Raw genomic sequence first — 27,685 nt, 5'->3', positions numbered from 1 at the left:
GAGAGAAATAATCTTGCTCGAACTTCTTCGAGTGATGCTTAAAATCATTTAACTCTACGTTAACTCAAGTGCCCTAATCAGAAGAGACTTTGGAGGGTTATAACGTAGGCTAGGATTGGGGACCGAGGAACGAAAAGGCTCGTTTTGGCTCAGAAATTAAATGAGAAGGGGCTTGACGTTGGTGATCATCGCCGACTAGTCACCGATCTTGGTCTTCCGGAAATGTCTTCGGAAAGAATACCATCATTGAATGAGGGATGGTAGTTTTCTACTGAAAATTGCACTTTGCAAACTGATTTCTTGGGGAGTCTTCTTCACAACAAGTGTCTGTCAAGGATTTGCAAGAGACACAATGCAAACATGTACATGGAATTTACAACTTAACATGCAAAAATGTACATTCAAAATTCAGAAGTACTTTACAAATGAATGTGCATTGGCCTTGCTTTTGGTAGGCACTTTGCTTTTCCTATGCTTGAAATTTTCATATGAGATCGGCCTTTGCTTTTCTTACTCCCGACTCTCATTTTTCTTTTTTTTTTTTTTTCGAGAAGAGATTTCTTTTCCTTTTTCTTTGAGAGCTCTTCGACATCTCTTTATTTTGCTTTTTTTTTTTTTTCGAGAGCGGGCCCTTCTCCTTTAAGCTGAGTTTGCCTCTCCTTTTTTTTTTTAATCCCATGATTTTGAACCAGGAATTACAACAAACATAAACATTTACAAAGAAAAATTATGTAAACATAAAAAATCTAGCATACAAGAAATGAGTCCATTCGGGAATTCTCTGTTGACCCGACCATCTCCAATTCTAATCCTTGGGAAAATGCTATCTTCGTCTTTGGAATGAGCAAATGATCACCAACAAGGGTTTAAGAAATGAATTTGCAGGCTCAAGTGGGCTATGCAAAGAATGAAGTGTATAGGATAGAGAAGTGAATGCTCTTCATCATCCTAAGGCACTTGAATTAAAATTCGAGTATAAATGCAAAGAAACACCCGAAGATTAATGTTAGTCCCAGCAAGAAAATTTCTAACCATTTACCTCGTGTTGCCGCTGGAATTAACTCGTCTGGACCCCGATGTGGGGTGGTTCTTGACAGGGGTAAAGAAATGAAACCACCGCTCAAAAGGGGTAATCAATGGATCACCCGTAGTGTTTGGGATAGAGAATTGAATGCCTCTGTCATTTCGGCTAACGTACCTTTCGCGAGAAAACTCTTTACCTCGGGGAATGCGGAACTTAGCCACCGTTCAACTCGCCTGAAAAAATGGGACGTGTTTGGAAAAAGATTGCCTTTCATCATCCTGTCTTGCCCCATTCCATACATTTGGTGTATCTTATGTAGTTCATGTTCCTTATTCAGAGTTGATAAATTAAACATGAGGAATAATCATGCACAAACTATGCAATGTATGAGTGTTTTCGAGCATATAAAATGCAGCAACTTTTTATCTTGGTGGACAGAATTCGCAAGCACATAAGAAACTTCTTAGGGCGTGGATCGTGAGTTGCCCCCGCTCATGCAAATAAGTTGCAAAACTTCATTATCTGGTTCGAGACATGAGATTGTCAAAGGCTCCAGGAATTTCTCATTTCATTAATTTTAGGGAGAAGGGATACTTCCCTATCCGGAAAGGCAGTGACCCCCGTAAAAATCAAAAGGGAAAGCATCAATGTACGTTCTCATGTTCTAAACGAGTTGAAACGATACCGCTTTACCCTTGTACGTATTCCTTGTAAATTTTGAATTTGAAAAGATCGATTCATCCGGATCGGATTGTATGTTTGTGATGTTATCTCTCCGGTTTTGTAACCATCCTGGCCGAGCTTCAATCGGCATTGAACTGCGAAGTAAAAAGATTTTTATTAATCTTTGTACATTGACGCCAAATCCCGAGACGCCTCGAACCACTATCATTCCCCCCGACCACTAAGCCGTGGTGTTGGTGATTTTCAACTTGTCATTGACATTCATCGGGATCCGATTGTACCCGGAGAAACCGTCCATGAATGAGAACAATTCAAACCCCCGAGCACCGAATACGCCCATCCTTCTTTATGACTCGGGACTATATTGGCAACCAATCGAATATTTTGTAGTCTCAAGGAATTCGACGTCAAGCACCTTCATGACTTCCTCTTTGATCTTCCGGACCAATTCTAGTCCGGCCCTCCTTGACTTTTGCACCACCGGCTTAGCCGAAAGATCTGTCGGCAAACAATGTTCGACAATGGAACGGTCAAGACCGGGCATATCGCATAGGACCAAAGCGAAAATGTCCTGGTAATCCTTCGGGAGCTTAGTCAAGCGCTCAATCATCTCTTTGGAAAGGTTTGCCCCGATCTTAACATCTTTAGGGTTTTCCGCATCGCCTAGGTCGACCGAGACGGTTTGTTCACCGGTTAAGGGCTTGATCTCCTCATGTCGTTCGAAATCCCGACGAATTTCCTCATAACTGGACCGGACTCATCTAGGTCGTATACTTCGAATCCACTAAGTTCCCCTCCCCTTGAAACATAAAGTAACAAAATCAAAAGGACAAACAGGGCTTAATTGCGGTATGATTTTTTTGAAGAACTTTTTTTATTTTTATTTTTTCAAAACCGTGGGACATGAATTCTTGAAGAAGCCCAACCCTCGGTTCTTACCATGATGACAAACTTGTTGGTCGTTGGTTATCGTCATCGGGTTGGTTTGGGATACTTCAACAAGATTCGAAAAATGGTGCAATTTTATTGATATGAAATTACATCTTCTAGGAAAGAAAATCCAAGAGTGCAAGACAGAATAGAAATCCAAATGCGATCCAAAACCTAAAGGAAACAGAAAATTTCCCACGTAGGGGATTGCATAAACATAAAGATGTTACTACGAATCTAAACCCTCCAGTGGATCATCACATATGGCATTAATGAATGATTTGGAAGGTTTAGGCGCCGGGTAAGGTTCCTCCTTATGCGCTCCGTCTTCGGATATAGCAGCAATGGTTACATCATCAAAACAACCGGCGATATCGAAGACTCCTTCATCCTTACTAGCACCAACCTGTCCGATTCCCACCCGAATACAAGCATTAACTTTACCGGAATGATCCGGCAAAGGATTATTCCCGACATTTGGCTGTTTGTTGCCTTGGAATGAGAATGCTTTAGAATCCAGGAGATCTTGAATCCGATGCTTCAGAACAAAACAGCCATCGTTGTCATGTCCAAGCTCCCCAGAGTGGTAATCACATTTCTTCGATGGATCATATCTCGGCAAGCTCGTATTCTTGGGTCGTAGAGGCTCGGAAGTCGCTAAACCTCTCTTACGCGAACCGCAAGTACCGCGACGGGGTTCCCGGTAGAGGGGTAAACCGCCGAGGAGACCGTTGATTCCCTCTTTGTCGTTGCATGCCGAAATTAGCCTGCGCTGATTAGGAATCAGTACGACCAGCGTCCCGGGGTCGTGGGTTTTTGGGCTGTAGGTCATGTTGACTGTGGGGCCGACTCCTTGTCTTTCCTTACCACAAACCTCTTAGTCGTCATGGCGACATCACCGTACCAACCTTTCTTCATGCCGTTCTCGATTTCTTCAGCCATTGCGATGAGATGGCTGAATGACGTGGCAAACAGATCCCAAAATTCGAGTTCTCATAACTCGGCGGGGTGGAAACAAACAATTTCATGAGTTCCCTTTCGGGAGGGACTGTTTTCAAATGAGATGCCACGTTCCTCCACCTAGTGGCATATTGCTTGATTGTTTCTTCCTTTTTCATCTCAAGCTGCTCAAGGTCCTCTCTCGGTGGTGAGCACGTCCAAGTTAAAGCTGAAATGTTTGATGAAAGCATTAGCTGCCTTCTCCCAATCATCCATCCGGTAGATCTCGTAGTCCGTATACCATCTCATGGCAGCTTCTTTTAAACTAGCCTGGAAGGTCCGAACCATTAAGGGACCGTTGGTCGCATGCTTATTCATTCTTGCCTGGTACATCCGGACGTGCTTGAACCGGGTTGGAAGTTCCATCATACTTCTCAAAGTCGGGCATCTTGAACTTCTCCGCACCGTGACCTTTGAAAAGACAGACGAGTCAATCGGGGTATGTTGTGAGTCCCCTCAACCTCTCGGATCCTCTGTTCCATTTGGGCCAACAGGTTTGACCGTATCACCATTCAACCCGGGGCCACGGGGTTGGCTTGAGGGATTGGGACTACGGGCGGCGTGCTCGAGTTCACGCCCGTGATGATCACATCCTCTAGCGGCATTGTCGGATAGGGAGTAGCTTCTAGGGCTTTACCGACGTTGTCCGTAGGAGGAATTAGAGCAGGAATGGTTAGCGGCGGGCTGGAGGTGGATGATTGAAGTTTGGCGGCAAAGGCGGCCATCATTTCCTCCATCTTTCGGGACATCATCCCTTCAAAGCGCTCGGTCAAGGAGCCAAGTTTCTCATCCAGGGCAGCACTAACGGTGGCGTTGATGTCGGCCATCCTTTTTGCTACCGATCGGGTGATATGTGGAGGATCCGTGATAAATTACCTGTACACATAGACAAACCCAAAATGAGTACAGGGAGCAAGAATAGCGAGCCGGCCCATGGCATCCCTCTAGACTCAAACGAACAAAGTGATTATGACCAAAGGATTGAAACATGTAATTTTCAGTTTATCCGCTTTTACGAAAAAATTCATATTAATTCGCACGTTGATCAAAACATGTCCAAATTTTACGAGCTTGTAGTTGAGAAGATGATGAACAACTTTTATGTTGGCCAATCGGACTAGAAATGCACGGGTCAAATCAGTTTAATGTGTTTTTCCAAAAAATCACATTCAGAAAACTGTTATAACCGCAGGTAGTTGAAAAAACGAAAGGCCATCTTAAATTATGAATTTAATTCTGAAATTTTGTAGGATATTAGTTGAAACATAGGTCTACAACTTTCGTGTTTGGTACTTACTCAAAGCTCGATCGTAGAATTTAGTAAAAATCGCACAACAAGAACAAGCCAAATCAGAAATGAGGACAACCGATGAAATTGTAAAAGCTACGGAAGCAAAGTGCGAAATTGGAAATAAGACAACGATACTCCTAAACCATGGACCAGCTCAAAATAAAAATGAGATAACAGGGTACAAGAGACAAGAAATTACCTCTCATACGAAGAAAATGCCAATCACAAAGACATGCGCATGAATTGTGAGTTTAAATCTTATTCTATCTATCCAAAAGGCTTTTGCAAAGTGAAATGATGAACGAAACGACATGTCGCAGCCTCGCGCACAGTCATCATGACTAGTCGCAACCTCGCGTACAATAGTCATGACTAGTCGGGTCCAATCACTTCGGCTTGGTTCGGTCGACAAGGGCAATTCTCATGCATCGTAGCCTCACGTGTATGAGAACGACTCTTGAGCCATTTTTTGGAAAAATTTTCGGGATCCGGATAGGATAACCTTTAGCGAAACCTTACCACCAAGGTTAAAGAACCATCTAAATACCATCTTAAAACTATTAGTGTGACCCGGTCCGGTCACGGGTTATGTGCGGTGTAGTGCAAATACGATAAATCATGCACAACAATTAAAGGCAAACATCGCTTCAATGATTCAAAAGTTAAATCACAATTCCAATTCACCAAGTCCGCAAAACAAAGGGTTAGCCGATCACTCCTCCCCTTATAACTCCCAATCTGCAAAAGCATTTAACACCTAAGAATGAGAATTCAACCAAAGTTTGCCAAATCAAGTGATTCCTTTTTCATGAAATTATCCGGCCTAAGTCCTCTTAAAGTCCCCAGTGAGTCGCTAAGTCATCACGACCTAAAAAATAAACAAGTTAATTTTCGGGCTAATGGATTATCGGGTTAATTAATTAACTAACCTAACTCGGATTCTCCCAAGTCCATACCAAATCGCAACTTAAGGTTCAAATAATTAACATGCAACGTGTTTTGAATTTGGAGTCGCCACTAATCATTTTCGGTAGGTTGATTAGAAACCTAAATAAAATAGCGGGAGAAAACTATCTTATTTCCGCGAACCGGAGATTTTGAATTCGGGGATTTGGTTACGCTAGATTACTCTAACGCCCTTTCGGTACCATTTTCATGAAAAATATTTGATTTGGCAATTTCGATGGATTTTACTTGAAATTCAAAGATGCAATTTTTTTGGTTTTTTCTTCTTTTTATGGGGATGTAAAACATTGAACTTTGTACGATATACACCATGGATGATTTAGAAAGAAAGAAAACGCAGCCAATCACGAGTATTTACAAAAATAAATTAACATGTAATAATGCTAAATTTTGGGACACGTGACATGTCTAAAATAAAAAAACAAATGTTCACACCAAACGATTACATTTTTGTAGATCGAGATGGAAAGGGTTACCTTCTATTCCACAAAATCTTACTCACGTACACGTTATGGCTTCCTTCAAGATCTCGGAGTTGGAAGAACGTGGCTATCGTCGAAAAAAGGCAAGCAGTGGCGTTGTTGGATGGCGAGAGGCGAAGTACGTGCCGGGACTCGTCGAAGATGATGCTCGACTAAAACTCTTTTCTTCACTCTCAAATTTTCTCTTACGATTTTTCTCAAGAACTCTCTTTTTCCTCTCTAAAGAATTTCTCTCACAAATTCTCTCAATTCTCTTCCACTCTAAAACTCTCTCAATTCTCTTTCACTCCCTCCTCCAATTCTCAAGAACTCTCCCCCCTTTTATAGCCAAATTTCTCCATCATCTTCCCTTCTTCATCTTCTCTTCATCATCTTCTCTTCATCACCTTCCCTTCATCATATTCATCTTCTCTTCTTCATCTTCCATTCACCATCTTCCTTTCATTATCTTCTCTTCTTTATCTTCTCTTCATCACCTTCCCTTCATCATCTTCCCTTCATCATCTTCCCTTCTTCATCTTCTCTTGGTATTTGCAATGCGTCCCGAAGTTTCAAGTATTTGCAATACGGTCCTCGAAGTTTTAAGTATTTGCAATACAGTCCCCTGAAGTTTCAAATCTTCTCGGTATATTTTTCCATCCCGTGCCTAGTCTAGACGCATGCTAAATTAAGTGTTCTGCTTGCCCAATTATATGCCAATGCAATGTACGCTAAAAATAAATATATGAGATGATTTTTTTATAATTTTTATGCAAAAAATAGATTAATCAAAATTTAGGCGTCAACGGTATTGTGTCCTACATTCCCCCGTCCGGTATCGTCAATTAGATTCCGGCATTGTGTCCTACAATCTAATTCGGCCTCGTTGATTAAATTCCGGAGTCGCATCCTAAGTCTTAGTACGTCGAAGTTCGTCTCACTGTCGAAATGTGTGGGCAGTCAAATCGTTAAGAGTCTGTATTGCGCATCCGGTGTTAATATAATTATCATTTGCATTTGACACTCTCTCTCCAAAATCGACCCAGAACTCCTTATTGAAAAACGACCAGATTAAGTTCAATAAAAGATTCTCGCGTCAGAAATCCTTTTGGGCTTCAATCCCTTTTGGGCCAAGATTCATCCACTTGACCTTCATCGAGGGATTTCGACACGCAACAAAAATATATGTCGTCCTTTGTTCAAGATAGCTTAGTTGAAGAATATATTGTCCTTCCTTTGTGAATACCATCAAAGTTCCCTCCGTGAGCTTACTTTTCTAGCTTACCATATCTGTGATCTAACGAGTGCAAGTAGAGATTGGCCATTACTTTATAAATTGGATCATGCATAGAATTGTATGCTTAGGTTTCTAAAAATAATTCCCTACCTTAAGATGTTAATATTATGAAAAATCTCAAACCGGTACATCCGTGACAAATTTACTCAAAATTATTTTGTTTATCACAAAAAATCCAAAATTGGTACACATGTGATAAATTTACCCCAAACTATTTTTTTGGCCACCAAAAATCTCAAACCGATACACCTATGATAAATTTATCCCAAACTAGTACACTTATGATAAATTTACCCTTTGTTAGTTTTTTGTTAAATTTTACTATCAGATTGTTGAGTTAAATGACACATAACAATTGATAGATCTACCGATTTGGGGTTTTTTCTTGAATTAGTTTAGAATTTTTCCTGGTATTAACCCGATTTAACGAAAACCAACGAAGGATAAATTTGTCACATGTGAACCAATTTAAAATATTTTGTAATTAAAAATTTAATTTTGGATAAATTTGCCACAAATGTATCAATTTGAAATTTTTTGTGATCAAAAAAATAACTTGAAATGAATTTGTCACACGTGTATATACATGAGATTTTTTGTTGTATTATTCCCTACCTCGTAAACAACTTCTAGATTTTCTTGGTGGTTGAACTATCAAAGAGAAACCAATATATGGCACCAGATCGATAATGGAGACTGCGGTCTTAAAATTGTCCGGGGATGTGGACTACTTGAGGTACCCCAAAATTGGTTCATACACCACCTTGAAATTTATTGTAGTCAAAAAAATAATTAAAAATAAATTTGCCATAAATGTACCAGTTTGAAATTTTTTAAGTAAAAAAAAATAGTTTTATGGTAAATTTGTCATATAAAATATATATATATATATATATATATATATATATATATATATATGATTTTTCGTGGTATTAATCTATTAATTATATCTATCTCGCTTCTTTACAGAAGTATTCGAACGTGTAGGCAATGCGTTCAACCTCATCACGTTCAGATACCAGGAAGACCTCCCGTCCTAACTCTTCTGCATCCCGTGCCGGATTTTCGACAGCTCAGCCGCTGCACGTGCAGCGGCAGATGCGCGCTCCGCAGAAGCAATGGTGGCTCGAGCTCTTTCCGGAATTTCAGATGACTACAAAATTTGAATCAGTCGGTGTTCCAGCATCTTGACTCTTGTGAGATGTTTCGATCTCATTTGTGCTGTGTGAGGATATCTTACTAGCAGTGACAGGCACGAGTTACATCATGTTTCCCGTTAGGAGGTAACTGGAAAGAGACGTGCTTGGTGGGGCCTTGTGCCACCGCTGCTCCATTGTAAAGTTGCTTAGATCCTGCCAGCATGAAAGTCCATGAAAACAAGAGTGAGAATATGCTTGTTTCTTTTAGTAGCCAGTAACTAGCAGGTTGTTCAGCTAAGCGATGCTTGCTCAACTCGATCAAGTCATTTAACTCAAAATGAGAAAATCTCCAAGTGAATTCACTCAGAGGCCTCTGTCCAGCAAAAAGTGAACATCTTAAATATTTATTTTGATAAATGGACCTAAACTACATACGAACCTGATATTGGCTTCTCTTTGGTAGGTCAACCACTAAGAAAATCAAGAAAAGTTGTTTACTTAAGGCAGTGAATAATTTTCAGAGAGCTAAACATACAACATTATGCACGATCCAATTAATAAGTAATGGCCAATCTCTACTTGCAGTCGTTGGATCGCAGATATGGTAAGCTATAAAAGTAATCTCACAAAGGAACTTTGGTTGTATTCACAAAAGGACAATATATTCTTGAACTATATCGACACAGCATAGCCACTTAAGGATCTGACCTCACTTCTCTACATAGTTGACATTGAATCACAAACGGTAACCTGACAGGTCATTGATATATTCCAGAAGATGGAGATGCAGGAACTAACACTTAACAGCCGGATTGGGGATCACACTTGAAACAAACCAAGGATCTATACAGCTACAATGTGGACAAGTGAACCTAAGATGCATGCATCAGATTTGGTAACTGAAATTTCTTGTCAGGGATACATTCTCTGAAACTTGGGTCCAACCCAAAACTTCTTCATCAATTTTGCAGGCAATTATCATTTTCGAAACCTCCAACGCAAATGAGTGTATTGACTATCCATTGAAATCAAAGTATAGTGGGGAGGATCCTTGATTCTAACTTATTCAAAAGAAGGTCGTTGCCTATAAATCTAGAGAAATAAATAAAAATTACCAGGAGATCTTCATGCTTCCAAGTAAACTCTGCTTTGGTATTAGAAGAATCCCAGTCCAAATTATGTTATTGGGCAAATGTCCTTTAAGACTTTGAGTCTTGTCTTGACTGGAGAAGCACTAACACTGAGCTTTTCAATTAACTGTGACAATCATATGAACAATTTAAGAGGTAAGAATCAATGGGTGAAGCATGATCAGAGTTAGGATACAAGGACAAGCCAACTAACTTCATGATTAACTCCTTCCCATACTTAGTAGTGAACAGATTCTTGATCTGCAGCAAATCTGGCACGTCTGAACATCTTGCAGCCACGAAATGATGCTTGCAATGGTTTCACGCAAATCAGTTGGGGACTCTCTGAGGCGTGGGAAAAAGAAATACTGTAATTTGAAAGTTGGGACAAGCCGCTAAAGCAATTTCTCCATTGTAGCACTAAAAAAAAAAACATTTCTTTTTCCTCCTCTCTCCATGAAAAAACCTCTCTATATTTACCTCTAACTTCCGTTTTACTATGTATGCAACTTGCCCACAAACCAATGAGCTCTAAATAACTTGACTACCATCAAGATATGATCCGAATAGCTTCACTCTAATTTCATACACTCCGCATTCAGCAGTGCAATCCCACTATATTTATGATTCTATTAGCAGTCGACCTATATGCATCTATGCATACTACTTCTCAAGCTAACTGATGGTTTATGTTCCAATTGTCTCAATTGTCTCTTTTTGTCCTTGACACACCTTTTCTACGTGGAATATTCACTTGGAAGTAGAAAAGCACTGTGCTTCAGGCTTGCCGTGATGTATCTCTGTGCGTGTTGGGTGAAGTTTCCTATCTCTTCAGGAAACAGCCCAAACTTTTAGGCAAATGCTCCAGCAGTCATATCGAGGATACTGGAATTTGTCTCATCATATTCTTTTAATCAATTAGTCATCTATTTGCACTGTTTGGGATCACTTAGGCCTGACGATGACATTCTATTATCCTTGGACATCCCCACTTAGAAATTCGAACTTTTGGATGAACTACATATATTAACATGCGCCAAGAGCTAGCAACTTCATAGCTCCACACAGAACTAGCATGAAATCAAGAAAAGAGGATATCCACCTAATTAATCTAACTAACCTAGAAGCAACATTACAGTTTCAGTGAGATACACGGCGATCTATTAAGTGGCCAACCTCTGACTTTCAATTATAGGGATGCGAGCATGAACAAACTCACAAAACGGCTCCAATATAGCATATGCAGCAAATTATATTTTGTTCCCGTATAACAGCTCACCTGTGGCAACAAAAACAATCATGCTGAAGAACAACTCTCAACCGAGTGCACACACCTCAAGGATTTTGAATAAACAAATACAAATCTCATAAAAAATTTCTCTGAGCGCAATTCTTGAAAGTACCCGGATGCGAGCAATTGGTTCTTGCCCAGCCTGCAAAAATTGGCTATTTCTTTGCGCATGAGCTTGAGCTGCATGTCTCTCTTGTTCTGCAGCAACTTGATCCGCGAGATCGCCAATGTCAAGCTTGTCCCGCTAAATAATACCCAATAGAACAGCACATTAAACGATCAGAGTGTGACAACACGTACTATCATCGCCTTAATCTCTAAGAATAATAATTCGGAGCTCTGAAAAAAAGATAGCAACTAGGAGCGGAGTTCATCAGTATAAAGAACCATCCTTTCGCCAAAAAGGCCTATTGGGAACAGTAAGCGTCTCAAAAGCGCAAGAACGTTCCAAAATTGCGGAACCCATAAAAGCACACAACGCCGGAGAAGGCGAAAGGCACGAAAGTGGCCTCAAGAAAGATGAATCAAGACATGGATCAGACACAGAATAGGAAAGAACTGACCATTTTGCGCCGAAGACGCCTCTGTTGAACAGCTGGTTCAGAAGAGACATGGGGTTCTTTGTGCAATCGAATGAAATGAATGGGGAAAGGTGAACTTCGCAACATACAGCGAGAGATTGGAACTGGCCCCTGTGACCGCGAGCTGGATCTCGGAGATTGCTGGCTCTGTTCTTCAATGGAGAAGACGATCAAAGAGGTGAAATTGGGGGAGGTGGTGAGCTGTTTCCTGTTAGGTGAGATCAAGAATCGAACTTGGATGGATTTTGCATCCGAGAGTCGCGATCGTCAGTGAATTCGTGCGGACTCAATGAGTTTGGATGTATATGGGAAGCTTCTTGCTGTTGACCTTCCCCCCACGCCCGAAATCGTCATTTTCAGTTGGCAAAATCTTTTAAATAAGAACTGCCATCGTTTTATCGTTTTCGACGGGTTAAATACCACGAAAAAATTCTAAATTGATACATTTATAATAAATTTATTTTAAATTATTTTTTTATCAAAAAATCTTAAACTGGTACTACCCTAAACTGGTACACCTGTGACCCTCCGTTAATTTTAGTTAAATCTAATCGTCAAATTACTGAGTTAAATGACATGTGGTATTTAATGGGTATATCAATTTAGGATATTTATTCTTTGTTTGTCACGGGTATATCAATTTAGGATTTTTAGTGGTATTAATCCAATTTTACGGAGGATAAATTTATCATAAAAATATCAGTTTATGATTTTTCGTGGTTAAAAAAATTAGTTTAGAGTAAATTTGTCATAGATATACTAGTTTAGGATATTTGGTGGTCAAAAAATAATTTGGAATAAATTTATTACACGTGTACCGGTTTGAGATTTTTCGTGATCAAAAAAATAGTTTGAGATAAATTTATCACAAGTGTACTAATTTGAGATTTTTCATTATATTAACCCTTTTAAAAAAGCACTTGAAAGCGTTTTTTGTTTCAAATAAAAATTTGATATGGCGAAATCGTAGTAAATAAGGGCCTATTTTAAATAAGTGTCTATTTGAAATGACTATATCAATTTCAAAGAATGACCTCATCACCTATCGAAAGCCATTTTCGTCATTTATTTTTTTTCTTTCTTTTTTCTTTTTTCGTGTTCTCTCTACCAGCCATTGCCAATCTCGTCAATGACCAGCAAAGGTTTCTAGGCAAGGGTTGCCCTCGCTGGATATGGCGAGGGTCCCCTCACCTTAGTTGGGAGGGCAAGGGCAAGCCTCAATAGACCAAGGCAACAACAACCCTTACCTGCGCAGCCCAAGCATGGGCGACCCTTGCCCGAGGTTGACGAGGGTCGCCCTCACTGCCATTGACAAGGTTGTGAGGGGGGAAAAGGAAAAAAAAAAAAAAGAGTCAATAAAATCAAAAAAGAAATATTCTTAGATTTTTTTACTAAAATACCCCTTCCTTAATGGCCGAAATAATTACATGCTCACGGATCTACCAAAAATCCTCATTTTAGACAATTTGGCCACTTCACATTCTAATTTGAGACAATTTAGCTACTTCAAGCCCTTATTTGAAAATAATGTTCATTTCAAACTCTAATTTGAAAAAAAGAAGGCACTTGTAGGTCTTATACGAAATTTGCCCCTTTTAATTTCTATGCATTGTGTTTTTATTCTTTTCATTCATTTAATATTTTGTAACAGGACACGGGAGACATATTCTCTAACTATATAGTCAAGAAAGCTTTCCACCAAAATGTTATAGAAAGCTTCGAACAATTGAGTGAGTAAAGCATTCTGATATTCCTTTGAAGGAGGGCGATTCAGCTGCTCAAGAACACGTTTTACTTGACGAGCTTCAACACAGAATCCCTAGCTAACAAGAGCGGATTTCCATCCTTCAAACTATACTAGTTTTCTCATCTTTCATGGTTGATTTAACAGGATTCCCATTAATCTTATGGCATGGTGTGATAGCCACATCGTGATGAAATCACCTTAGTTATGCGATTGTTAGTGCTCCGTTCAAAAATTGCTCAAATGTATTGATTCGATAAGATGAGCTGATTCAGAAATATATGCTTTCCGCTTGCTACTTAAGTGGACCTTTTGAAAACCTTGTTCAGACCAAAGCCTTGGTATGAAACCTTGAACTTGACCATCACGCTGCACGACTAAAAGGTCCTATTGATTTGTTATGCCGTCGACCGCCTACCAAATTCCCCTAGGAAATACAATTCATGCACCAACAGTTTCTAAACTTTCATATGACACTTATTGATGAGACAGCGTCCATTCCGGGGCATCCTAATTTGCCAAATAAGTGAACACGAGACCATAACATGCTGCATTGAGCAACCATGACACATGCATTCAACCGATGGTTGCACTTCATCCGCTCGAGTTCAACTGGTAGATTATATCTTCATGCTTGAAATGAACACAGATTGTGAAAAACATAGCACAAGAAACAAAACAACCGGGGCAATGTAAACAACGGTACCAGCATCAGTATCACCGGAGGATCCCCTCATCAGTTCCAGCGCCCTCTTCACAGGCATCTGAATAACTAAATGAACAGAGCTACAAATGCACATTTGCCTCTATTCCCAGTTTTCCATTTTTAGGAGGAAGGAAAAGATGGATCACCATTCTCAATTTTACAGAACTAAGAAAAAAAGTCACTAGAGAAAATTTTTCGTCTGACAGTTGAGCTTACATACATCTTCCACCTCCAAAAGTAACAATTACCAATGACTCGGCATAGAAAAGGTTAACGACTTTCTCCAAATGGCTCTCAAATTCAGAGGTGAACGCTGCAATAAATGCTGAAAAAGAAAAGGGGCGAAAAAATGAATAAGCTTTAACCCAGTTAAGCAGAGGAGTCCATAATGAAGACTAGGCAGGGGCACTGAACATCAACATAATCAGGAACAGCACCCCGTAATTTAATCGTATCAGTGAATGATGTTTGAGGTGCCCAAGGTGCAACTTAACAATGATGATCTCAAATGAATTTGCTTTCAAGGCCAAGAGAATGGGTTTTCTACTTGAGGGAACACCGAGAATCCAGCCACGAAATAATATTATCAAAGGCCATAAATATCTTTTCATCAGATTGGCCTTCAAGAATGCAGTGATACCTATTACCCTCCTTCATAAAGCTTTAAGGTTTCATCCTTGCTAGAGGCCTTTTCATAGAGAAACTTACTCACTGAAGGATCTGTCAGCTTATCACCCGCTTCATGAAGAATCAGCAATGGAGATGAAACCTGAAGATCCTTGTCTAACAGTGTTTGAAATCTTGAAAGCAATTAGAGTCAGCAATTTATCTTGTTAGGCACAGACATCAGTTCCCATTAGAACTTGGAAATGAAGTTCCTATTAGTATGGGTCAAGATAAACGTACAAAAAGCTTCGTACAGGCACTTTATATGTGTCGAGATACATTTGCATAAGCCCAGAGCATTGGTTCCAACAAAAAACTTGAAGTGCAGTTTTGCTCAGTATAAAAAACTTCAGATCAGACAGAACAGGGCACAAGCATTAGTTTTTCCTGCTATACAATATGCACGCATGCATTCTTAGCGCACGCATGATGACATGCATCAGTAAGAGAGACAGAGAGACTGATGGTTAAAATGACTTAAAAAATGGTGGTGCAATATTAGTCAATTTGGCATTCTTGCGCATAGCATTCTTGCGTGAAGAGTTTGCCAGAGTAAGTCTAATATGAGAAACATAAGGAATATGAAATTAACAGGCATCTCTCATAAAGTAAAGGGAATTTCCTGTTGAAAAATATGATAAATACTGTTATCATCCAGCATCTTATTACAAATTCAACAACCAGCAAAATACACAAGAAACTTGGTTTTTCTCAAATGCGGTAATAAACCTAAGTGATTTACATTTATATATTCTGTCAAGAAATCATGCATCATTTGCATGGTCAATGACCAATTTCCCCCAGGAACCACTCATTCACAGTCTATGCAGATCTGGTATTCATTCTGATTAAGTCCTTAACTAAGTAGAACTACTTTGGAAACAAGCGCACAGATTAGATATCTTTACATCTCCAGATGACTTTGCTTCATGTTGTACCTATAATCGACAATTCGTTTGAATGACGCACAGATAAAAGAAGGTTCCCATGCAAAAGAACACAACGAAAATGGTGACGGCCAAAGATGATGGAGGACATACTTTACACACTGGGGCAGCAAGGACGATTCCATCCCATGCATCAGGCTGTTTTAGATGAACCTTGAGAGTAACAGCTCAACCCATGGACTGTCCCACTATAAAGCGAGGCAATCCTCCCACTTCAGGTCTCTCTGCAATTCGTGCAATAAACTCATGTAAGAAGTAGACAACCTATCATAGTAGATCAATTCTGAGAAACATATATTTCTCTATGTGTGTGTGCGCACTCTCGGATACTTGTGAGTTTCTTTTCCCCAGAGAGAAAAGGAGGTAGGGAGGATTACAGCAATCAAAATGATCTTGATTGCTTTCTGAGGCATATCTTGCAGTTCACACCTTTGATTTTCGTTTATTGTTCAATGACATTGTCAACTAGATCATCGAAGTTTGAGATGTAACCATCCAATCCATCTGAAAGGCTGAAACCTGGGTGGTGCAAAGATCAATTCGAATGAAAAGACATCTAATTGAAAGACCCCTTTTGCAAATTTTTGAAATCCTGACTCTGGATGTAATAAAGCACAATTTTGTTAACTACATCCCTCATGTTTTACCAATTATTGCCTGATCTACATATTTACTTAGATATCTTTAACTATCAACCAGTTCCTCCCTGCATTGTTCGGATGTCCAAGGATATCCCACCAGTCTTTTGACTTTCCCAGTTTCCCTCATGCAGTCGGATATCTACATTAAACAATTTAGTGGAAAGATAAGAAGGCTGAGTGGCTGACCAATTGGTAAATAAAATTTCTTTCTTCTTATAACGGGAAAGAGTGCCTAGTAATTAAACCCCAGGCCTATATAATATCGAACTAATCTCATTTCATGGACCTGGTAAGACGAGAGCCAAAGGATGGGTAGTTGGCGTAAACAGGAATTTGTTTTGCACTTGCATATGGAGTCAACTCTGTGTCATGCGCTTAATCCACACTCAAGTTTATTCATTCACCACTAAGCCAAGTCCTTTGACTGAAAAAACATTAAGGAATTTTATCATTGTGTTGACTTTTACGAAAGTGGGACCAAAATTACGAAGAGAGATGAAAAATAGAACCTGTAAAAAAGATAACTAAACAAATGGTTAAAACACACCAAAAAGTGCTAAAGTAAGTTTAGAAGTGGAAACAGAAAAAATCTTTACAAGATGTCAGCAAACTCAAATCTAGAAACTATTTCGTGTACTGAATGCACAGAAATGCATCCTAAGTATAAGGAACCCGGTTAAATCACACGCTACAGCACAAATGACTGAAGAAAGAGGTGAATCAATGTCCTCTAGATGTTTACACATGGACAGATTCAAAACGGAAGCTCCAAATGATTTGACACTGGAAACTTTGTGGACACGTAAAATCACCCAACTCCTAAATAATTTGTTGACCGCATCCTTTGAGATGAATTTAATTTTCTTAGCTTTTGCTCTTGAACATCTCTACATGCTAATACTTCATCTTCATTGATAGTTCTACATATTGCGGTATTGCAGCAGCATGAGAAAGAATAACGGGCTACAAAATTTATAAACATTTAGTGAGAGAAAATAGATGATTCAGCAATACAAAGCAAAAGCAATGAGCAACGACGATGAATGTAGATGGGAACCTTAAAATGTAGTCCGGGCTTGCCTATCTTATTGAGATCGCCATAACATATATTTTTTTCGCACTAGGCTCGAAACTTCACATTCATCTTTTGGTGTATCATCAACATCTGCAGGACTTCCATGACGAAGGGTGACTCTACAGGTGTTTTCTTCCAATCCGTACATACCTTCAACACTATTCGCTGCAAATTTCTTACATAGCTTTCCCAATTCTAATAGTTTTAGGAACTCTTCAGCACCTTCATTCCTAATCTGAATAAGGACTACGTGTTAGTATAACAGCTGTAGAGCAATGAGGAGAAACGGTGTCCAAGCCACCAAAATCGTGATATTTAGTGTGTTTACGTGTGTCTCAGGATGATTTAACTTGAAGCTCTTGAATGCAGACTCATCACAATCAAGGGCCCATCTCTAAAGCGACAGTTGAGTCAGTACAAATACAAATTAAAGGCTTTATGAACTCGCTTATTTAATGAATATACCATTGCAAGATCGGTGCAAGAAAGTTTGGCGCCGAGATGTAGTGCAGTTGACATCTCTCCACAACCAGAATAAAGATCTAAGAGCGTTAATTCTGCTTTCTGAGTTCCACTTCTCAGCATATTCTCTAATGTTGTTCCAATGTCAGCGGAAGCTGAACCATTGAGGAATTACATGATGGAGAATCGTTGCCCTTAGCCGAACCATCTGATAGCGAGACACAAAATTAGATATTGAAATGTCATCCGTATCTCACCTGAACTCATAGAGTCGCATTCAGAAAATTGAGTTCTGGAAGTCTCTATCTCTAAAAATAAATGTGTGAATCCGAGAGAAGTTCAGAACCAGTGATGAAAAGACCTAAAATTACCCGTGGCGTCAGTATTAACGCACTCACCAGAAATCAATGTGCGAAATGTCGAATACTCCACAGAATACTCCATGTCATAATAGAAGTCAGACTGTAAGTAATCTCATGAGAAATGAACCGAAAAACCAGAAACGCCGTGCAAGTTTCAGTAATCTCTTTTCCTGAAACTTAGAGTTGCAACTAAACTTCCACAATGTTGTTGTCCTTTGCTGAAGATTAGACAAAATTGAGAGCACAGAAAGTGACCAATCTTATTGAAGTTTCTACGTTCTTCAATTCAAATGCTTTTACAAATATGCTTCCACACTGCCAGTATGCTTTAGTCGAACTGCATAATAGGTGCCTCCTTCAATTCACCATCTTAAGCCATGACCACACGCAATAGTATTTAATTACGAGTAACAGTTGCTATTATGCCCTAGGGGTTGAAACATACATTCCAGATGATCTGAGAGACCAATAGGGTGTCCGGAAAAGCATATTGATTGACATTTAAACCATGAGAATGTTACTAAGAGATGGGAAGCATCTGGAAAATTGAAAGATAGCGTCAAGTAAAATTAAGCTGAGTGATAGCCATTTATAGCAACTGTTACAATTACCTCAACAGGGATAGCATACATGACAATTTAGTCAAAGCACTTGATGGGAAAGACGTGGATACAAGCTTAGTATATGTTTATAATCAAAGAACTATTCTAGCAGTTGATTCTTTGATTTCCTGGTTTTCCTTTAGTATGTCATTCACTAGACTATATCAAACTAACTCATAGATGATCCAACGAGTCACTTGAAGATAGGTATCATTTACATAAAGATTCTTCAGAAACTAGGTGACAATACCCAACTTCTACCTGGTGTGATACGCAGTTATTAAACTACTGCAGAATTTGTTATGAATTGCTGCAATGTTGATAAAGCAACATGAATTTTACTTAGACCAGTTTGGCCATTCTCAAGCAAGAACGAGTAATTAAGAACGAGACGCACGTAATACTCAAAAGATTTCTGCTAAAGAAGGTCGAATATTTTGCCGTGACAAACTTTGACTAGATAATGCCCATTCTGAGTGCAATTATATAACGCTGTGATCACCTAAGTTTCGGGATAAAAGCAGCAAACATTCCTTTCACAAGGATATCTCATCTTCAAACAAAGACAGCTACTCAAGTAGCATACCTTGACCGAAATCAGAGAAGTATTTCTCTTCCGACTCCCAACATCCTCCGGCACCAAACTCGAACTTCTCCAAGGCCTTTCGGCGGAATCCGCCGCACGGTGTTTCCGTACACCTCTCGCCGCCTCCCCGGGACTAGATTCGCTTCAACAAATCGCCCAATGCAGGCGAAATGGTAGCCACATTGTCGATCTCCGTACCAGTCACGGCAAATCCCCGCCTCGTAGACCTCCTCAAGCATCTAGTCAAGCACAAACCGGTCGCCATCCTCACACTGCTCTTTTCCGCTCCATGCATGCCTGAATCTAGCATCGGGGACCTCCTCAGGCTCAATGCCGCGGTGACATGCTTCACCAAGCGAGAATTGAGCTGACGGCGAGATTGCAGCCCAGATGGCGAGGGTCCTGGACTCGGAGAGAGCAGCGGCGACCGCCGGAGAGATGGCCGGAGGACCGACATAGGCACGGGCTGGTCGAGGGGAGTGGAATGCGGATACGACTGGAGGGAGAGAGAGTTGGAGGTGGAGCTGCGTTTGGAGGTTCGCGGCGGTCGCATGGCGAAGGCCGAGCAGGAGAAGACGATCAAAATTGGAGAGCTCGAGCTCAGTCTGGACCGAATGTGGCGACTTCAAGAGAGAAGGGTGACACTTTTTATTGGAAGAAAATTTCAAATAAAGGCCCGGCCCCTAAATGAATTTTATTTCAAACAAGCGTTCGAAGTCTTATTCTTATTTTGAAAAAAGATTGATTAAGAATATATTTATTATTTACTTTTTAAATTTTTCTTTCTTTCTTTTTTCCCCTCTTTCCTCCTCAAACCACTAGCGGAGGTCACCGAAGTTACAAGCCAGAGTCGCGCTCGCCCTCGCCGAAGTCATGAGCGAGAGCCACGATGGCTAGGGAGGGGAGATGAAAAAAAAAAGGAAAGTCAAAAGAAAAAATTTAAAAAAGTAATGGACGAAAATACAGTTCAGCCAAGTCTTTTTTGAAACAATGAAGCATTTCGGGCATTTATTTGAGAAAACGACGGCACTTGAAGTCATTATATGAAATTTTCCCTTTATTGTATTTAGGATATGTTCATTAGAAATCATAAAACGTGTCACCAAAGTATAATTGAATCCTCAAACTTTTAGAAAGTGAAATCAAATCCTAAAATATGTCAAATTGATACAATCAAGTCCTTCCATCTCTGTCTAATTCAAGTAACAAAAAATGCTGACTTGACATTTTTCATTACTTTCTCTCTCCTACGTGGTGCTAATGTGACTAAAACAAGAAAGATAAGTTCAAAACGATGTCGTTTTGGTCAAAATTTGATTTTTTCTATAAAAGCTAGTTAAGTTAATTAAAAAATAAACTAATTATTTTTTATAAAAACAAAAAACAAAAAAAAAAACAAAAGCAACAAGGATAGAGCGCTCATGCCACCCCCCACCATCGCCGGAAGGGTTGACCGGCGCTGCTAGTCCACGACCAATGGTCCGTGACCATGGCCGACGGCGAGCGAGGATTGCTATTGTTTGGCGAGAGGTTGAGCGACGACCCTCAACCCGATCTAGGCGAGGGCTAGCTACCCTCTCTCGATCCGGGTGAGAGTCATGACCCTCGCCTGCTGTCGGCAAGGATCGCCGGCCACGGGCTAAGGACCGCGACCCTCGATTGCCGCCGGCCAAGGTCACAACCGGTTGTATGGCCCTCTCTGCTTTTGATGGTTTTGCTTCTGTATTTGTTTTTTGGTTAAATTTAATTTAAGTTAATTAATATTTCTATTACAAATTAAATTTGGACCAAAGCAACATTATTTTGTATTTATCTTTCTGATTTTAGCCACGTCCGAATTACGTAGGAGAGAGAAAGTAATAAAAAATGCAAGTCGGCATTTTTTGTAATCCGAATAAGATGGACTTAACGGAAGGACTCGATTGTATTAAGTTGACAAGTTTTATAATTTGATCATACCCTTTTAAAGTTTTAGAACTCGATTACCGTGAAAAGTTTGAGGACTTGGTGAACATATCCTATTGAATTTTGACCGAAACTGAAGGAGAAATCAGCAACCCTGTCCTGGCAAACTGAGCTCATTCGATCCCGGCCGTGGCATTATGGGGTATCTCTTTGGGCCCACATAATTTGGCGGTTCAGATCAAATTGAGCTCATGTGTGCTTGGAGCAGGCAATATCAGGGTAAATAGAGTTGTTACAGCTGCGTCATCCGGCCAACTCTTTGTGGCAAACTGAGCTGTGTTGACTTTTGTTTTGCCATTATTGTTACTTCAAAATGCAACTATTCCATTTGATTCTAACAAATCAACATGTCTATATTTGTTCGGCTTAACTGTTCATAATTGGAAAAATCAAAATTGTATTGTTTTGGCCCCAAAAGGTAAAGTACTCGCCTTTGGAATCACTAGCATCCTTAATCATAATTTGGTATTTGAAACTCAACTTCTTCTTCTTCTTCTTTTCTATCACCAAAAATATGTGAATATATCCGATTTTTTAGAAGAACATAAAACCGTCGTCGGACAATACTTTTACTGTTTGTTAGTGAGAAAGGACATACTTTTACCTGCGCAATGGCAGTGGCACTGAATTTATTCCTTTCTTCGCTTTCCCATTTGGGAAGGGCCTCCTCGATAGATACCTTTATTGTATGTCCTAGCCTCGCCCCTTTCTTTCTCGCCTTCAAAGCTCGGATGCACATTGCCTTCTTCGCCCCTGAATTGTCCACGACTTTGAGAATAGTCCCCATCTGAATGAGAGTCCTTCGCTGCTGCGGGATTAAGTATATATCAATTTAACTCGATCGGTGTTAAAAAAGAACCTTTTATAATATGACACAGTATGTTTCTAAATTTTAGTACTTAATAAGTCTGCTAACTTTTGATGCCACTATTAAGAAACAGCAAAAGCAGCGACATCAGTATCTTGACGATAGGAAGCAACTATATTGCTATTTTTTCGAGATTGACATGCGACAACACTGCACAAAGGAAAAAAGTGATTTGATAGAATTTTCGCACAAAAGACTTAAAAGGCTCCTAGGGCAACTCCTCCGTGAAGGATTTGATGGCGTTGTAACCTCTGTGGTTACAGGTCATCTTAAGAGAGTGCATTTGATGTGCCAGACAACCTAGACATTCACAAATAAACACCCGTGGATAAGTTGAAAACCAATAATAGGACAAACTGCTATGGCATGGAAGATAGAACCTTCAACTTGCTATTTTCACAGGTGAGATTCAATACCATTTTTTCAATCAGAAATCGAGCGTAAAATCATTCTATAGCACAAGAGAATGAAGCAGCTGAAACATCTTAAAACCACATCAGTTCATCATTCGAAATGTCAAGTGTTATAAGTTCGCAAAAATCTGTCAACAACAGAATCAAATTGAACAGGACAGGGAGCTGCCAACGTCGGCAATTTTTGATTTAGAACCAGCAAAAATTGTTTATCAGTGTTGAGGCAATTTGTCAAATTTTTTTAGAGTGCCAAAATTCCATCTGTCATGCAGCAAAAAGCAGCCTCAATCAAGCGCCCCAAAACATTTTCATCATAGACACAGAAGAAGCACCAGAAAACCTTCAAAGCCAATGAAGGCTCTATAGCAATAGCGCCATGATTTTGTAGGCCAAGCTTCGAAAAGCCCAAAGAATGAATTGATATACAGGCCGAAAAACATATTAATGTGAATCACGAAGAAGAAATAAATATGCACCTTACAGTGTTCATACAATGAAACATTCGATTCCCCTGGTATTTTTTTTTTTTTTTCAAGACCATTTCCTTTCATTCTCCTTAGTAAGAAAAGATTATCTTGTCAGAAGAAATCACGATAAAATACATTCATATTGTTAGAGTAATTAAATATGAAACCACGTCTTCTTCACCTATCAACTTAAGCTTTTATAACAGTTGGCGGTGATCCCACAAAATCTCTCACATATTGATAACTAAACAAGCTGTATGCTCTATCCATCAGGAGAAACATCATTCCAGTCCCAGATTATGCAACAACGACCACCTCGGGATGAGATATTAGGACCTCCATCTGTGAATTCACTCACCTTTGCAACATATTTTATCGGCAGTTACGCCTGCATTCGTTCTATTTCTACCACACCTTTTAGACTTCCAGATTTGAGCATACGTCCATCCTTTCATTGGTTCCCCTTTCACCCCCAAGAATGATACTGCCCTACTCAAGAAAAAAGACCATGTGCCTGAGCTAGCTCTAATCGGCACCTTTGGTGAAACTGCTGTGAGGTGACCCTGATATTTATCCCATAAAGACAGAACCAACCGTGTTTACCGAAAAAGTGGTCTTGACACCTCAGTGAGCTAGCTAGGAATTAACCATAAAGTGTCACTCAACTGACTCCTAATGGCTGCCTTGGAGACAATCAAAAGCTAACCAAGTCCTCCAAATTATGACAAGGGATATCAGAGCCTTTGAGCTTTGGATGTGATAGAAAGAGCCTACTGAGCTCTATTGAAAAGTAGTCTAAAAGAAAAGAAAGCAATGGAGTTATTGTCATAAGAGAGAATCGGTAAATACCCTGGATCGGCATTGGCAAGTGGTTGCTGCCCAGTTGTCTCACTGTGCTGCCACTAAAAGGATCACAAACGCAGGACCAAATTCAGTTTCAGGAGGGGAAAAAAAGAAACACAAAAAATTAAACTTCAGTAGCATTTAGAGGCGGAACATTAAATTCAAGGAGGAACCTGTTAGTTGTGAAAAATGAGCGGTGAGGCTGGACAAAGTGGGCGGCATCATCACGGCGCAAAGCATTTCGTGAGGACCCGATGAAGGATCTCAAAGATCGGAGAAGCGAACCAGAACGACCAGCCATTTCTCTGCAACCCCCACACGGTCCACTTTAATTAATCTCGCCCTCCCATAATTCTTCAAGGAGAGTTGATCGCTTACAAATTACCACAGAGGGGACCAGACAACTTTGAACCGCACAAAAAGAGAAGAAACTTCCATATTCTCAAAGTGGTGAATCAAAATCGAGAGCATTTTAATTACAAGCTTCAGGCCAGTAGTAATTTCACATGAATGTATATTATTCAATGATAAGAACACAGAGTGCAACAAGCACACGGCAGGCCTCAGGCCCCTGGTAACTAGTAATGCACATAAATAGATTTATCTCAAATGTGCCTTACACAGCATAATTTGTCAGAGACCACTGAGTAGATGGAGAATCTTCAGATCAGAATGAACTATGCGCAAATGAACGGAAATGCATGTACATCGGTAAACAAGAGATTATGCTTTCGGACATGTGCCATGGCTGTGCAAATTTAAAAAGGATGTAGAGAATACAACCTTATAACCACCACGTACAGGTAGAGGCAAAGGCAATATAGGAGGTTGAGCTTCTGATGCAACAGGTGCCAATGGCTTTGGTGAGGTGATGATGGTGACAATTGAACCACCTCCACATCCTTCTGAGCAATTTGTGAAGGTTGAGAAGAAGAGGTGTTAGTGGGTCCTTGACTGCAGAAGCTGACCAGGTGTTATCAATGAGGTATCGGTGTTGGTGTTGGCATCTGTATAGAAGCTTCTGGATTGACAGCACTGGATGGCCCCAAAATGGAGGGAATGGCTTGAGAAGTACTTTGATACTGCAAGGTTGAACCAGCAAATACATTGGGCATTTTAGATATAGGGGGAATTATGTTGCTAATGTCAGGACCAGTAGTCATCAGAGGAGGGAGCGATGGCAAATTAGCGCTCAGACTGACTGCAGGAAGGGCAGAGATCGGTGCCTTATTGAGCATGACACTTGGTAGGGAATCTGAAGATGCTGTAGCTCATGGAACAGTAGAGAGAGTTGAAGGCAAAGTGGCAGACGAGGAAATGGAAGTCATGTTTAGGGAACTGCTGCTGATGGGAAGCAAAGGAGATGGGACCTCTGGCAAGTTAGAAGCTCCAGCAGGGAAAGAAGTATTAAAGCCAGGATACTGCATTGGCTGCTGCATAGGAGGCGGCATAGACAACCCCGGTAGTGGCCGAAGCAGAGACTGCTGATTAATATGAGGAAGCCCGTTGGGAGTATAATATCCTTGCCAATACATAGGCATAATCCCACTATTATTTGCACCTGGGGCTGGGAAGCTCCCCATGACCCTATATTTATTTCCTCCAGGTCCTTGAAAGTTCGAGGCAGGTAGTGCCATCTGTGCCGTGTTGGAGCCAATATCTAAGGGACCGCTAACAGCGGGAGTCAAACTTGCAGATGTTGAAACCGCACGAGGGTAGTGAGACAGAGACTGCCAAAATCAGATTCCATTTACTTAAATTTACAGTGAAAAATGTTATCAACCCAAGTACCTGTATGATTGCTGGGTCACTATTGATAGGGGGTGCAGGTTCAGGTGCAGGCTGAACAGGTGGAGAAGATTTAACCTGCAAATCCTGTAAAAAGAGAAGAATGGAGAACTTAGCTGTTGAGAGAACATGAGAAACGAAAACTTGTCTCCGTTACCAATACACACCGCTACTGAAGGAAAAAGCCCAAGTGAGCTGGCTTCATATTCCAATTCCAGCTCCAGCTTCCAAATGGATAAAAAAGGAAGGACAAACACAATTCATAAATAGTTTAAGCCAAGCAAAATAAGAAAAATTCTGCAACCAATTTTTTTTTTTCGTTGTTGTTGTTAGTACATGAGATGGCATGATAATCTACGTCCAATTCTAGCTGCAATTGAAAGATAAAAAGGGAGGACAATATGGGCTTTTTTTTAACGCAAAAGGCTGATGCAATCATAAATTACGGAGAATTTATGCAGATGAAGAGTTGTTCTGTTGAATGACCCGAGTTACAAACATTTTCGGGATTCTATTTTGGAATTTGCTTGAAGATATTGAAACAAACCTCAACTCTATTATTCATCACTGTGAACATACGTTCATGCATGCATAACGTACCTTGATGTCACTTCCTCTGAACAAAATGTATTCATCAAATATATGTTCCTGGTCCATGCTTTAATATGTGGTGAGAAGGAAGGGTGAAGGTCAATATATGTCTACAGAGTATTCCTGAGTCCTCAAAACATTTGATAGCTGCAGCTTGCTTACATCTCAGATACGTTCAGAGCAACTAAGAATGCCTTGTCGTCGTGTTCATACTCAGTGACCCACTTCAGTTCTTCTGGCACGAACAAGCCGAGACCTTGCACGAATGCTCCTTCAATCTGCAGAAAAATTTACATGCTCTGGTTCTGGGGGAACAAAAGATGTAGTAAGTGCAGATGAAGCATGGGAGAGGAGCAAAAGATTTGCATTGAAGAAGGTTTCTGTTAAGGTCTAGAATTCATCTCCGTTCATGCTGAAAAGTTGGATTCAATCTCCTCCCAAACGCTGCATTGAGTAACGACTCTTCGGCCAGTAACAATTTCCCTTTCTTAGAAGCACGTGGGTACCACAAACAAACCATTTGAAGAGAGTGGGAGAGAATCTGACGTGTTTGCACCTAACAAACCGCATGCTTGTTTGAAGAGAACTGGAGAGAATCTGACTGTTCCCACTTCACAAACCGCATGCTTGTTTGAAGAGAACTGGTTGGTTGAAGAGAGCTGGAGAGTCTCTGACGTGTCCAGTGGGAACCCACTTGCCATTAATGCCTACATGCAAGTTGACTTAACCGACTTGTAGTCTGTTATATCCTCCCTCTCTCTCTCTCCCGCTCATTCCCTTGTTACCCGTTTTTGAATCTTTCTCTTTCTTTTCCATTCTGTTCAACAATGGGTCGCTCAGGTTCAGCACTTCCAACCAATGCCCACGTCTGTTAGCCCCTCTCTTCCTCCCGCGCATTCCCCTGTTCTCCCTCTAGTCTCTTAGCCCCTGTTCTCTTTTCTTTCGGCTCTGTTCCACAATGGCTGGAGAGCTTTCCCCCTTGGATGATAGCGTACTCTTCTCCAGAATTCTTCTCAAAATGCCGCTTAATGAGCTCGTTCGTTACCGGCGCACCTCGAAGCAGTGGAAGTCCCGCATTGACGGCGCGGAGTTCGCCAGGGGTTTCAAAGTTCTGCGGCGGCCTTCATACCCGGCATCCGCTTTCCTCCTCCCTTTGGAGGTCAGTG

At 40.4% G+C, this 27,685-nt stretch overlaps 1 protein-coding gene and 1 pseudogene across 1 annotated transcript in view; both read right to left on the bottom strand.

Annotated features, from left to right (window-relative positions):
• The window catches only part of LOC115752648 (zinc finger protein JAGGED-like), a 36,971-nt gene extending 21,781 nt beyond the window's left edge, over positions 1 to 15,190 (bottom strand). The window contains exons 1-6 of the mRNA XM_048279041.1: positions 15,150 to 15,190; positions 14,952 to 15,043; positions 14,464 to 14,568; positions 14,244 to 14,309; positions 8,916 to 9,004; positions 8,694 to 8,805 (exon numbers count right to left, since the gene is read on the bottom strand). Of these exons, the coding sequence (XP_048134998.1) occupies positions 8,694 to 8,805; positions 8,916 to 9,004; positions 14,244 to 14,309; positions 14,464 to 14,568; positions 14,952 to 15,043; positions 15,150 to 15,190 (505 nt within the window). The remainder of the gene's footprint in view (positions 1 to 8,693; positions 8,806 to 8,915; positions 9,005 to 14,243; positions 14,310 to 14,463; positions 14,569 to 14,951; positions 15,044 to 15,149) is intronic.
• A 9,566-nt stretch (positions 15,191 to 24,756) lies between these two features.
• LOC115754210 lies at positions 24,757 to 27,220 on the bottom strand (annotated as a pseudogene).
• Positions 27,221 to 27,685: the final 465 nt, after the last annotated feature.

Source organism: Rhodamnia argentea, chromosome 5 (genome assembly GCF_020921035.1).
Source record: "Rhodamnia argentea isolate NSW1041297 chromosome 5, ASM2092103v1, whole genome shotgun sequence".
In the NCBI taxonomy this organism is placed as follows: Eukaryota; Viridiplantae; Streptophyta; class Magnoliopsida; order Myrtales; family Myrtaceae; genus Rhodamnia; species Rhodamnia argentea.
The sequence above is the reverse complement of the archived record's forward strand: the minus strand, read 5'-3'. Positions and strand labels throughout refer to the sequence as shown.